Genomic DNA, 12,447 nt, shown 5'->3' on the forward strand with positions numbered 1-12,447 from the left:
CTGTTCTCGTCCCTCAGAACCTTTCCTGAAGAGAGTTGATTGCGACCTCCATCCCGGCTTCGCCTTCGTTGACTTCCCTCTTGGATTTCTCCAGCTCCTCCTCCAGCTGTTTCACTCTCTTCTGACTCTTCGCCGCACATTCCTTCAGTTTGGAAGCAGCGAGCTCGTCTTTGAGGAGGATGACGTCTTCAAAACGTTTTTTTTTTTCTGCAGTTTAGTAGTTTCTGGTCCGCCTTTTCTTCTTTGAGACTGATCACCTCTTTGTGGCGATCTTCCATGACAGCTAGCCTCGCGGCGTTCTCCTCTAGACCATCCTCATGAGAGGTGATCACTCTCTCTACTTGTTTTCTGCATTTATAAACGTCACTCTTGGATTCCTGCAACTGTGCTCTCCAGCTTTTTCACTCTCATTTGACACTTCACTCCACATCCCTCAAGTTTTCTGTCAGTATTTTCCTCTCTACAGGTGTCCTCCTCTTCAGAAGGCATTGTATTGATTTTTTCAAGAGTGGGGATTTTCTCGTTCTTTCCTGATTCTACCTTCATGGAGTTGCATCTTGCAAGCCTTTACCTCTTGTTCCAGCTGTTTCACTCTCATCTGCCACTTCTCTTCACACAGTCCCTCAGTTGTTTGTCAGCGTTTCCCTCTTTGATGCTGATCACCTACTCATCGTGTTCTTAATTACACAAATGCGAACACTCGAGTGAATATTTCTCTCTCCATTCGTATTTTGTCTTCATGAGTTTTTATCTGGGATTGCTTCACCTCTTGTTCCAGCTGTTTCACTCTCACCTCTCACTTCTCCTTAGTTTCCTTCACTTGTTTGGCAGCATTGGCCTCTTTAATGCGGTTCACTTCCTGGAACTGATCTTTCACGGCAGAAATCCTGACAAAATGTTCCTCCCCCTGAACGTGCAGATTTTCCTGAAAAAGAGGCGATTTGATTGATTTGCTTTCTGTATTAATTCTTGGTTTCTTTCACCTCCACCTCCACGTTTCGTGCCTTCGAGTTCTCTGTTGGATTCCTCGAGCCGTCTCACTCTTGTCTGCCATGATTTCCTCTCCTCCTGAAAGTCCTCCTCCATCTTTTTTATGATGGCCCTCATGTCTCCTTTTTTCCTGCTCTGTCTCACTCTTGAAGCTTTGTGGCTCCTCAGGGTTGCTGCGCCTCTGCTCAATCAGCATTGAATTCTCCTCCCTCAGGCTTTCATTCTCACACTCTAGCTTCTTGATTGTATCCTGAGCTGAGTGATTAGCTGCATTAAACATCTCCAGAAGTGGTTTGGGAGATGTTGCAATATATTGTCCATTTTCATAAGATTGCACAATTTCTTCATTTGATAATACTGGGGCACGCCACAAGCCATAACTTGGCAATTATCTTTCGTTTGGTTCCATTTTTTAAGAAATATATTGTACACTTGTTGGTGAAGAAAATGATTTCTTGGTTCCCTTTGTGTTTGATGCATGTTAGAAGTTATTTTTGGGCTTTTTGCCTTTAATTTAGAGGACAGTGGATAATGTAGGAAACCAGGGAGAGAGAGAGTGGGCTTACAGAGAAGGACCCACAGGCCGGACTTAAACCCGGGCCGCCCCCGCTTGGAGGATTATAGCCTCCTTCATAGAGCACGGCGTAACTGCTAGGCTATCTGTGGCCCGGTCATTTCCTTCTTAAAACTTAATTCTGTAAAATAATTTTCATGCTTGGAAGATAAAAAATTAAAATGCGAGAGGTTGATTGAATATTAATTTTTATTTATGGGTCAACTAATGTGCCCATAGTCTGAAAAATTATAAATAATTTCTGTTAATGAGTTTCTAATTTTCAAGTTTGCTTTTTCATTTGAAGTCTGATCAACTGTTGCTTCCATGAGCAACAGGCAAGCAAACATCACAATATTTTTATATTGTAAAACCAGATTTAGCTTCCCTTATGAACAGGCTGTGACACAGAGGTTTGCATTTTGATTCTAACATTATAGGTAGAAACTAAGCGGCAATCTCCGGTCTTCAAAAATGAAGTTCAAAATCCTGCAGTTCGTTGAGTGTCCGCTTGAGGCTGGCTACAGGAACACCGGTCACATACACACCACAGCTTTTAAATAATGCATCCGTTTTGATTTTATGAACCATGTGTTATCCATAGTTACTTTGAATCTTGATCCAAAGGCAACTGGACTGGTTGAAGATCTTGAAGACGTTTCACCTCTCCTCCAAAAGGCTTCTTCAGTTCTAAACTATCTGTGGGTGAAACGTCCTCAAGATCTTCAACCAGTCCAGTTTCCTTTGGATCAAGCTTCGAATTTACCATGACCTGGATGACTGACAACCTACACAGATATCCGCGTAGCTGACATGATTCACAGGTCTGAGTGATGTAACGGTTCATCAAGAGGTTTAAAACCCGCCTCAGCTCCAGCTCTCAGTCTGTCGTTAGGTTGACTGAAGTTAAGCTGAGACAGCATTTCCAGCATGGAGGCTGCTGCTGATGAACCTCCAGAGCCCCCTGCAGGAACAGATGGCTGACATCACTCAGGCTTCATACATTAATATTTACACTCTATGGTAGAAACATATATGAACCAAACAGTCTTTAGATAGGAAAAAAAGCACAACGAACTTAAAGAAAACTACTAGCTTTATTAAATAAACGGATAAACAGATAATCGTCCAGGCAATTGGAACAGGGTAGGGCTGGTTAAAAATATCCATTCATCAATGCTTTGCAGTCATTTTCTTCCCCAAATCAATATCAATTCAGGGAAATCCTAGGATCGATTATTTCTGTTGTAATGACGCCCCACTCCAGTGGGGGTGCAGTCCTACTTCTGCATACTGTACTTTCATGTTTTATTCTTTGTTAATGAAAGAATTATACAACGATTAAATACATTTTTAAATATCAGAAAGTACTGTGATGAGTTATCTGGGTATTTCTGTCATCTATGCGTAGATATCGATATTAAGAAATATTGAATCTAATCGTGACCCAAAGAATTGAAATCTAAATTTATTTGTGAGCTTGTGGCAGTCTGGAACCCTCCATAGAAGATACACAAGGCTTCTATTTTTGCTGAATGCCGGAGCACAGAGCGTCAATTTACTACAGAAAGGATCGAGCGCGACGGGAAGTCAGACACCATTAAAACATCCGGTTTATGTTCTGAATAAAACTCTGTTTAGACTGTTCAGAACAATGACCGTATGTGTGTTTGTTTGTGTGTTTTAAATAGTTTTATACGTTTTTTTTTACCACATAGATCGTATTATCCTGGGCTGTCGGGAGTGAATCTGGAAAGTCACTCCAGCTGTGCTCAGCCTGTGGGTGGTGACGAACGAGGGAGCACGGAGCCGTAACGAACACGGAGCGGACACGCAACGCACACGTATCTGGTGGGAGTTCTGGGTTAGTTGGTTCTTTACGTGTAAAACCACAAACAATGACAAATAAATCCGATCTTTAATTCATAATAAATTCTGTACAACACTGAGGTATCTTTGATTTACAGTTGGATGAATTAATGGTTACCCACATGGCGTTCTGAACCCCTCAAGAGGGCGCACCAAAGATCTCTGGAAAAGGATTTGTTTTGCACATCTTAACTCTTACAGGATAGTTTGTACAAAGATCTTTTCATAAGAACTGGTCTGTTCTAAGTTTATACCAGAAAAGAGACATTTAGCAACTATCAAAACGTGTGTCCAGTTTTTACAGGATGTATCACTTTTTCTGTGTGGGTCCTTTTCTGAGATTAAAGTTCACTTAAAGACACAACTCCAACCTCTTCAAGAACATCATGTAATAAACACAGGACAACACGACAAGACCTTTATCTAAATTAATACTGGTGACCTAATGTATCACTTTTTCTGTGCGGGTCCCGAGGGGCTTGGCGTTTCTGAGATTTCAGTAGGAAGGACTCCAAGTACAAAAAGTTAGTAGTCACTGTGATATAAGTCTCCAAATGTTTCAAGAACATGTTGTCTTCACACACAACAACATGACAAGACTTAAATCTGAGTTAAACACCTACATAGAGCGTTTTGAAGATGAACACCGAGACCTCAGAAACAACTAAACAGACTCACCAGCTGTTTTTGGAATTTGCTGCTTTTTTGTCATTTTTTTCCAGCTGTGAAATTTAAAATAACATTACACAACTTTTAGACCTTTATATAGATTAAAAAATGTATCCATGTTGAGTTAAATGTGAAATAACAGCAGCTTAATGTTTATGGCTACATTTTGTTGGTTCTGGTCCTACTCAAAAGATAAGAAGCATTTATTTTACGGTAGGTTCTGCTCAAAAAGTTGTTCGTGGAAATTGACCAGAGAAAGATTACTTAACTCCCAAACGTTCTCATTTAGAGTCCTCCTCCTGTTTTCCTCATGTTTAAAGTCAAACAGCACTCTGAGGCCTTTTCGTTTTCTCCTCATTTGCCACCAAATGTAGTCTCCTGCTTTGTAAATAAATATGTTTTTGGTTACCGATACCATCTGGATTTTTATGTTGCTTCACTTTTCCCCAATGAGCCGTGGTTGAACACTAAAAGGCCTTTCAGATCGGACGCAGTAGGAGTTGTGTGCCGCTGTCAAGCTCGTTTATTGTCTATGTGTTGCTCCACACACAGCGTAGCCGTTATTGCGCAAAGTTAAAACATTTTACCAGTTGGAGGGAATATCAGATTAACGCATACGGTGTCCCACTTTCCTGAGCTCTAGTCCCTACCGGGACATCGGAGAGAATATTTAGTTTGAAAAGACATGACCGACAGTTTGGGCGTATTAGGTGTTTTAAAAACAGCAGCAGAAATGTTTCGTACTTGTGTAGTGACTGCAGCTCCTGGACGAGCCTGAACACACACCCTCTCCTTCTGTGCTGCTCGTCTCCTCCTCCTCAGCAGTAGGAAGATCAGAGCTTTCTACTTAATAGTGGACAAAAACAAACATACCACACGCTAAAGTACAAAAAGTAGCTTTTTTACCCACTATTGTTTCGGTCACCTAGCAACGGGTGTTGTTGCTTTTTGGTCGCGTGCCCTCCCCTTCTGCTCTGCGCCCTACTCTGCGGCGAGCACAGCACACATCGCGTCCTATCTGAAAGGCCCTCAAGACATTTTGTGAAGATGGACATGAAGTCCTTACAGTAATATAAAACTAAGAACTGAGGTTTGGGACAAAGCTGAAAACTTCTATCTGTGTGTCTCTGCATTTGAAACACTAACGTTGACTTGTGATCAAAGCTGCAGCTGCACTCTGGGCACTGACGGTTTCTCATCTGCATGTTTCCTCATGTGAACACTCAGGTTTCCTTTCTGTACGAAGGACTTGTGACACGTAGGGCACTGATAGGGTCTCTCTCCTGTGTGTATCCTCGTGTGATTGGCCAGGTCTGACTTTTGACAGAACTTCCTGCCGCACAACTGGCACTGATATGCTTTGTCGTGTGTGTGGATCTTAAAGTGTCTTATTAATGTTTTGCTGAGGGAGAAACATTTGGAGCAGCACGGACACTTGTGCGGTTTCTGCGCTCGTCCTGCTTCAAACTGAACGACGAGCTCTGTGGATTTTTCGGACGCTCTTTTTTCTACAATGTTTTTTAAGTTGAAATGTTTCGGCTCGTTCTCTCCTTGATTCACTGAAAGGAGAAGAGAATCACCCGTGGCGCCGTCTGACACTCCACACTCAGTGGGTTCAGTTTTAATGTGAGTCACTGGACCAGCAGCTGTAGAGTCTTTATCGATGTCAGTGACGGTCTGGATTTGGTAAAGACACAGCGGCTGCAGAGACTCCTGATCAAACTCACTTTTATCATAAGGAGTGATATTAAGAGGAGCTGTGCTGATGTCAGATTCACTGAGACGCTGATTTAGTTTCTCCTCTGCGTGTTCCTCTCTGTGAGCAAGCAGTCGGTCCATCTGCTCTCGGTACATCTCAGGATTGTCACCTTGGTGTGTCCTCGTGTGAACGATGAATTCAGATTTGCAAAAGAAGTAGCAGGGGCAGAATTGGCACTGGTATGAGGAGTATCTGTCCTCCGGATGCTTTTTGAAGTGACGCACCATCGTCCTTTTGGAAGCAAACCCGATGTAGCAAACAGGACATTTGAACGGTTTCGTCATTTTGAGAGTATTAAAATGTGTGTCCATGTCACACTCCTGCTTAACGCCGTCATCTGCAACATCTATCAGGATGTCATGGTCACGCCGATCGTCATTTTCACTGGCAGGAGAGGAGTGTGGATGGTTGTCGCTCAGGTTGGGATGGTCTCCAGTTGATTCAGGGCCGTTTTCTGGATTAAAGCACACACTGATCTCTATGCTGGCCGGCTGCTGCTGCTGACCAGCCTGCAGCTTCACATCTGTGGCACACATCTGGAGAGAGCCTGAAGAAGAGGAGAGGGCAACATTTATTCAGCACTCTTTTTTATGAAAGAAAGTAGAAAATCTGATGTCTAAAATTTAACTGAAATCAAGGCAGGGCAATCAATTGAATTAATCGATTAATATAAATTCAAAGATTTTGAAAAATGTAAAAGTGATTTTCAATATATGACCTTAGGAGTTATTGTATAAAGCAGAGTTTTACAAAGTGGGGGTCCCAACCCCTGGGGGCCATCAGAAGGTGCTAGGGTGCTATTTGTTGTTCTTACTTATTTCCATTAATTGCTTGAAACATGTGTTTAGAGTGTTTAAGTGTTTCCTGCTAAGGCCTTTGCACACTGAGTCCACTGCGTTATTTTTCTATAATTATACAAATTCACAGTCAGGGTTAGGGTTCTCATCACGCAGATTGATCAAGCAGTGAAGATGATTTAGTGGTTCTTTCACTCCTTGAAAAAAGGGTCTGTTCACATATAAAGACATGAGCGAGAGTTTGAGTTTTTCCTGTTGATAAAGAGCTGCAGTATTATCTCCATTGATCCCAGGTGTATTTCATGATGTCAGTGGTCCGGAGTATAATGTTCTCTATACTGGAACCACACATTAGAACACAAAAAAAAAAGACGGACAAAAGTTTTGGAGTCAGTGTGCAAACGTGATTCACAACACATGAGATCATATTCCTTTTCTAACGTGCATCAATTTCAGACGAAAAAAACAGACTCAGTGTGCAATGGCCTTTGGTACGGTGGCTGGAAAGTGCAAAACAAAATTACAAAGTGGGAAATACTTTATACACACAAATTTACATTTAAAAAAAAATGTTTACAATTTTTTTTTTTTAACAAGAATCTACAAGTGTTTTGAAACAATTGTACATATTTACAAACGACAAAACGGAAAGAGAATGTACCAAATGCAGGAAGTGACCCGGAAGGGATTGATTGAGGGGTCTTTTTGTTTGTTTTGGCGGAAAGACTTGGCCATTAAGTATTTACAGTTAATGTGTGTGTGTGATCACATTTCTGCCATATTAACCAGGTCTCAGAATGTGAACTTGTGATAAACTGACCTTCACTATGTGCCTTGGAGACATCCATCAGTCTGCGGTCTCTGTCCACCACCCACTTGGAACACGACATCTCCTCTTCATACTCGGTGATTGTTCTCTCCACGATCTTGAAGATCTCTTGGGCAGCCGCAGACAAACGCTCGCTGACCAGAGCTCTCAGCATATCCATCTTGGCTGTCCTCATCATAGCTCCACAACACAGCTCAGAATCAGAGGATGTGACTGATGCCTCCACGTCACTCCTGATATTTCCTCAGTTCCTTTTTGTGACCTCAGATCCCGCCGTGCCCTGGCCGGCATGTCTGCAAACACACCGTCATGTTGTAGAGCTGGCAGGAGAAGATTTCTGACTCAGTCACAAGAACCAGGAGGGTGAAATGGAGATCTGAATAAGTGTGCAAGAGAACACACAACTATTAATATTTGGCTTGCTTTCTTCTTGTTCTTTCAGATCAAAACACACACAACAAAACTTGGTGGAGGTTTTTAGCTAATTTTAGACATTTTTTATGCAGGCAAAGCAGTTCTTTTAAGATGAGTTGCTTTAAATTATTTTAACGAGTAACTTATTGACTAAATATTTATTGACATTAATTTCGATAAATACACTTCAAAGTATCTTGTTCTATATTAAGAAGATTTAAGAACCCTAATTTTTGGACAAATGAAACAATATTTGAGGACAGAACTTTCTGAAACTGTTCAGGCTAAATAAAGATATAACTACACGCATGTACTCTAAAGAAGTGTTGAACAGTGACAGCGTCAATTTACTTGCTTACTGTACTTAAGTACAGTAAGCAAGTACAGTAAGTAAATTCTACTGTACTTAAGTACAGTAAGCAAGTAAATAATACTTATCTTTTCTTGAGTATTATTTTTTGCAGGAAACATATCACTTTTACTCTTCTTCACTTGAAAGACAAATATCTTACGTTTGACTCCACTACATTTCTATGAATGTTCTTGTTACCCGCTAATTTTCTTGATTTAAATCTAATCTTGACACTGTGTTTGTGTATTTCTGAGTGGTTTGTCTAAGTGGTGTTGCTGTACTTGTATGTCGTGCGTCTTAATGGCTGAATGTAAAGCAGACGGCACTCAGAGCAGGCGGTTCATTTAGTGGAATAGAGAAGTTGTCACAGGGGCGCTTTTCTCTTTACATGTGTTAGTTTATGTTAGGCGCGCTAACAACGCTGCTAGGGTTGTAGTTCTCGAAATTGGTCTTGATCTAAGACTGGTCTTGAGACCAACATTTTTTAAGGCCTTAGTCTTGTCTTGGTATCAAAGGCATTTTTACTCGGTCTTGTCTCGGTCTCAGACTGGGCGGGCTCTGGATTTTAAATCAAGACTGGTCGAGGCCACCACTGAAATGCTATTTTTCATTACTGTGATTAGAAGGAAAACGCTCCTTTCTTAAAGAACGAATAACTTCAACTCATTTGTAGTTTGTTTTTTATCCCCCGTTTACGTTCTAAGTGAGAGACACGACTGCTAAACACAAGGTGATGATTTCTGATTGATATTTATGGTCTTGTTCTTGTCTCGGCCTCGAACCCTAAATGTCTTGGTCTTGTCTCAGTCTCACGCTGGTCTCGGGATCACTCTGGTCTTGGTCTTGGTTAGTGCTCACTTCTGCAGTGAAAGTGAAAATAGACTGGAACAAAGAACTAAAGGAGGTTTCACCAGTGGAAAGCTTCTCTGCTACTAAAAGGGGAACAACACATGTTTTCATTTGGCAACCAGCCTTACTTCATTAATGACAGATTTACTGAACAAAGAAACAGATTTCATTAAATAATTATTCCCTTATCCTGTTTTTTATTTTTTATGAAACCTTTTCCACCCCTTTGGACCAGAATAATGTTGATCTCTTTTTTAATGTGTTACAGAAATGTTTTTAAAAAGTAATGTAGAGTCTTTGTGTAGGTGATGTCCTGTCATTATCGTTTTGCTTTGTCTTATTTATTTTGTATTGTTGTTGTTGTTGTGCACTTTGAAAATGAATTATATACATAAATAAACGAAAGAAGAGGAACTTTGAACCTTTATTAAAGTTCTGGAGTACTAAAGTCCTTCCTCTTTGCTGTCAGATATAAAGTTAAGCTAACTGGTTAGGTTAAACACTGTCATGTTGGTATGTATTAGATAACAACAAAAGGATATTAGAGTTTTAAACTTACCTTTGATTCAGTGTTGCTCTTAAATATGTTAGCTTAGCAGGGCTAGCTAGCCTAAAACAGCAGCTGTTAAGACAAACAAACTGCGAACAAAAAGAACAAACAAACGCTGTGAACTATTTTTTTTTATCTTTCGGAGGTGAAGCCGGTGGTTTAAACATTAAAAGCTTCACAGCTAACAGGATACATTTCCGTTCAATCACGTCCAGGGTCCAGAAAACATTAAAACAATGCTAAAAATATAGCTGTTGCTGTTGACCAGCGTCTTCTTCTACGGCTGTAATTCAATGTTCCGAAAACGTTTCCGCCACCTGCTGTTCAACCTGAGTAAGTACAGCTCCGCGTGCTGAGCCCACGACAACATACAGCACAGTTATTCTCTAAATCAGGGATGGGCAACTTCGTTCACAGCAAGGGGCCACATTCATTTGATTCTCACTGCCAGAGGGCCAAATTGTAGGATACAAAAAACAATTACAGTCGATTATGTCTCAAATTTAACTCAACATACACCAGTGATCAAATATTATTATGGACATACTTCTGGTTTTCATGTTTTTATGGCAGATTTTGTCATGTTTTCTTCATGTTTCCAATTAATTGATGTGTAAAAATTGACCTGAGGGCCATGTTGAGGGTTGATGGGGGCCGCATGTGGCTCCAGGGCCGCCAGTTGCCCACCCCTGCTCTAAATTGAACTGTAGGATGACACACAACACTTTAATAAATTAAATATGTTTTATATTTATTATATTAAAGAGCATTATTTGCTTCAAATAAACATATATAGTTTGTTGTAGTGTTTCCCTTTAAGTGTACACTTATTTGTAAAGTTTATATGTCCTGTGTACTTGTGATGACAGTTTTTTTTTTTTCTGCTCTCTTATTATATTTTTTATTCTTATTATATTACGCTTCTATTTTTATACTGTGGAGATGACTTTAGTAGAAATGCAAAAAAAAAAAAAATCCTCCAATGTACCTGTCCTCTCCTGCACCTGTGCAAATGGCAATACAATGTAATCCAATCTAATCTAATAGCCTACCATGTCATTGTGACCTTTATAGATTTTCTTATGATTTTTAACCAAGAAATCAAGGTGATAATATTTTATGACAAAATATCCAAAAGGAAACTGATCGTTTTGGTAGGTTTTGCCTTCAATATTATCATAATATGATCTGATTATATCGCCTAACTGAATTTAAGGTAAATGTAAAATGGACTTGAGCTTGTATAACGCTTTGAGTAGTCAGAAGACTTGAAAACTGCATGTCACACCTACCTATTCACACATGTACTGATGGCAGAGGCTGCTATATAAAGTGTCAATCATTATCAACTAATCCATTCATGCACATTTATTTCTTCTTCTTCTTCTTCTTCTTAGTAGTAGTAGTAGAAGTTGTAACAGAAATTGTTAGAGCACTTGTTCCTCATCATGGGGAACTTCTATGGCTGTCAGCAGAATGAAAATAAATTTGAGCTCTTTGTTTTACTTGTTGCGATTGAGAGAGGTGAAAACTAACTCTAAATGCTGGAGCTGTATTGCACATACAAGATCTTTTCATAATGAATGAGTTGCTCTTTTGATTCAGAAGGTATAAAATGTTTTCTATAACCAGTTTGGTTGCTCTAGTTGCATGAACGAGTGTTGTACAGCAGGTGGTGCTGTTCACCTTTCATAGTTTCTGTCCCGAGCACTATTTTCACACCCTATCTTGAGCACACCTCAGCAGCTAGATACCAGAAAAAATATGTAAAGCAAACTTTTAGATCTTTTCAGGGCTCTAGTGTTCAGCATCATAAACAACATGGTAGACAATCCATGCCCTCTTCAGGCAGACTCAGAAGCCTCAAAAGCCACGGCCCTCGCTCAACCACCATTGGTCCAAAAGCGGACCTCGGCTCATGCTTTGAGTGTGGGCTAGAGCATGTATAGGTTAGAGAGCGAGCAGGGAGACAGGGAGGCGCCTGATTGGTTCATCAGATTGGTACCTCGTGGCAGACATTGGTTGAACTTTTTACAGGCTTACAAACTGCTACAGATGACAGATTTTATTTGTTTTCTTTTTCAGAGAACATGAGTTATTAATTTCTGTCAGGACCTAAAGACAATTTCAACAAAAATCTAAAAAAGTGCACCTGGAGAAAATTACCAACCTCCATGTGATAAAATTGGTTAGTTTTCCATTCACTTATTTATTCACTTGTGCCTTTAAGCTGGACCGCTTCATTTCAACAAAGATCTCTGTTTATAAGTATATCATATCATATCAAGTCCTGAACACATTTTATACGCACGTAGCTACAGATATATTTAATTCACAATGTATAAATGTTTAAACCTAATTATTATTGACTGTGGTGCTGCACAGGACTGATGTTTTCTTGTGTTCATGCTTATAATCACAATAACGTGTCATCAAGTCCAAAATGAAAAGAAGACATAGTAGTATCATAATTATAGAATTCATTATATAACTCTGATGTATATTGTCCAGCCACTTGCCTGCAGGCAGTGAAGTGTCGTTCAAAGCAGTAAGAGCGATTGTTGAGTGTGGAGCAGTGTCGGGACGCTGAGGCGGTACAAACTGACCGTTCCTGTTGTTGTGGGAGTTTCCAGCTATACAGCTCAGGGGAAGCACCACAGGATGTCCTTTTCCTCATTCCTCAAGGATGGAATGACTCCGGGTGTGTGTGTGTGTGATTGTATTTTTCTTTTGTGTTACTATTGAATAACAAGGTTTGTGTAAATGTCTAATGTGTAAATATTCTGTGATTTCTGTCACTTGTGTTTGTTCAAGCA

At 40.2% G+C, this 12,447-nt stretch overlaps 1 protein-coding gene across 3 annotated transcripts; it reads right to left on the minus strand.

Annotated features, from left to right (window-relative positions):
• Positions 1 to 2,621: 2,621 nt before the first annotated feature.
• LOC109987174 (gastrula zinc finger protein XlCGF57.1) lies at positions 2,622 to 9,901 on the minus strand. Of its 3 annotated transcripts, none has more exons than XM_020638201.3 (3): positions 9,641 to 9,901; positions 7,458 to 7,759; positions 2,622 to 6,387 (listed from the first exon to the last, which is right to left on the minus strand). In XM_020638201.3, exons 2-3 carry the CDS (start codon positions 7,642 to 7,644, stop codon positions 5,240 to 5,242), a joined length of 1,335 nt encoding a protein of 444 aa, XP_020493857.1. In that variant the 5' UTR covers positions 7,645 to 7,759; positions 9,641 to 9,901; the 3' UTR covers positions 2,622 to 5,239. The 3 variants fall into 3 exon arrangements, with proteins under 3 accessions (XP_020493857.1, XP_020493849.1, XP_020493841.1); XM_020638193.3 differs by having other exon boundaries at positions 7,458 to 7,786; XM_020638185.3 differs by having other exon boundaries at positions 7,458 to 7,842.
• Between the last annotated feature and the right edge of the window lie 2,546 nt (positions 9,902 to 12,447).

This window comes from Labrus bergylta, chromosome 21 (genome assembly GCF_963930695.1).
Source record: "Labrus bergylta chromosome 21, fLabBer1.1, whole genome shotgun sequence".
Classification (NCBI taxonomy): Eukaryota; Metazoa; Chordata; class Actinopteri; order Labriformes; family Labridae; genus Labrus; species Labrus bergylta.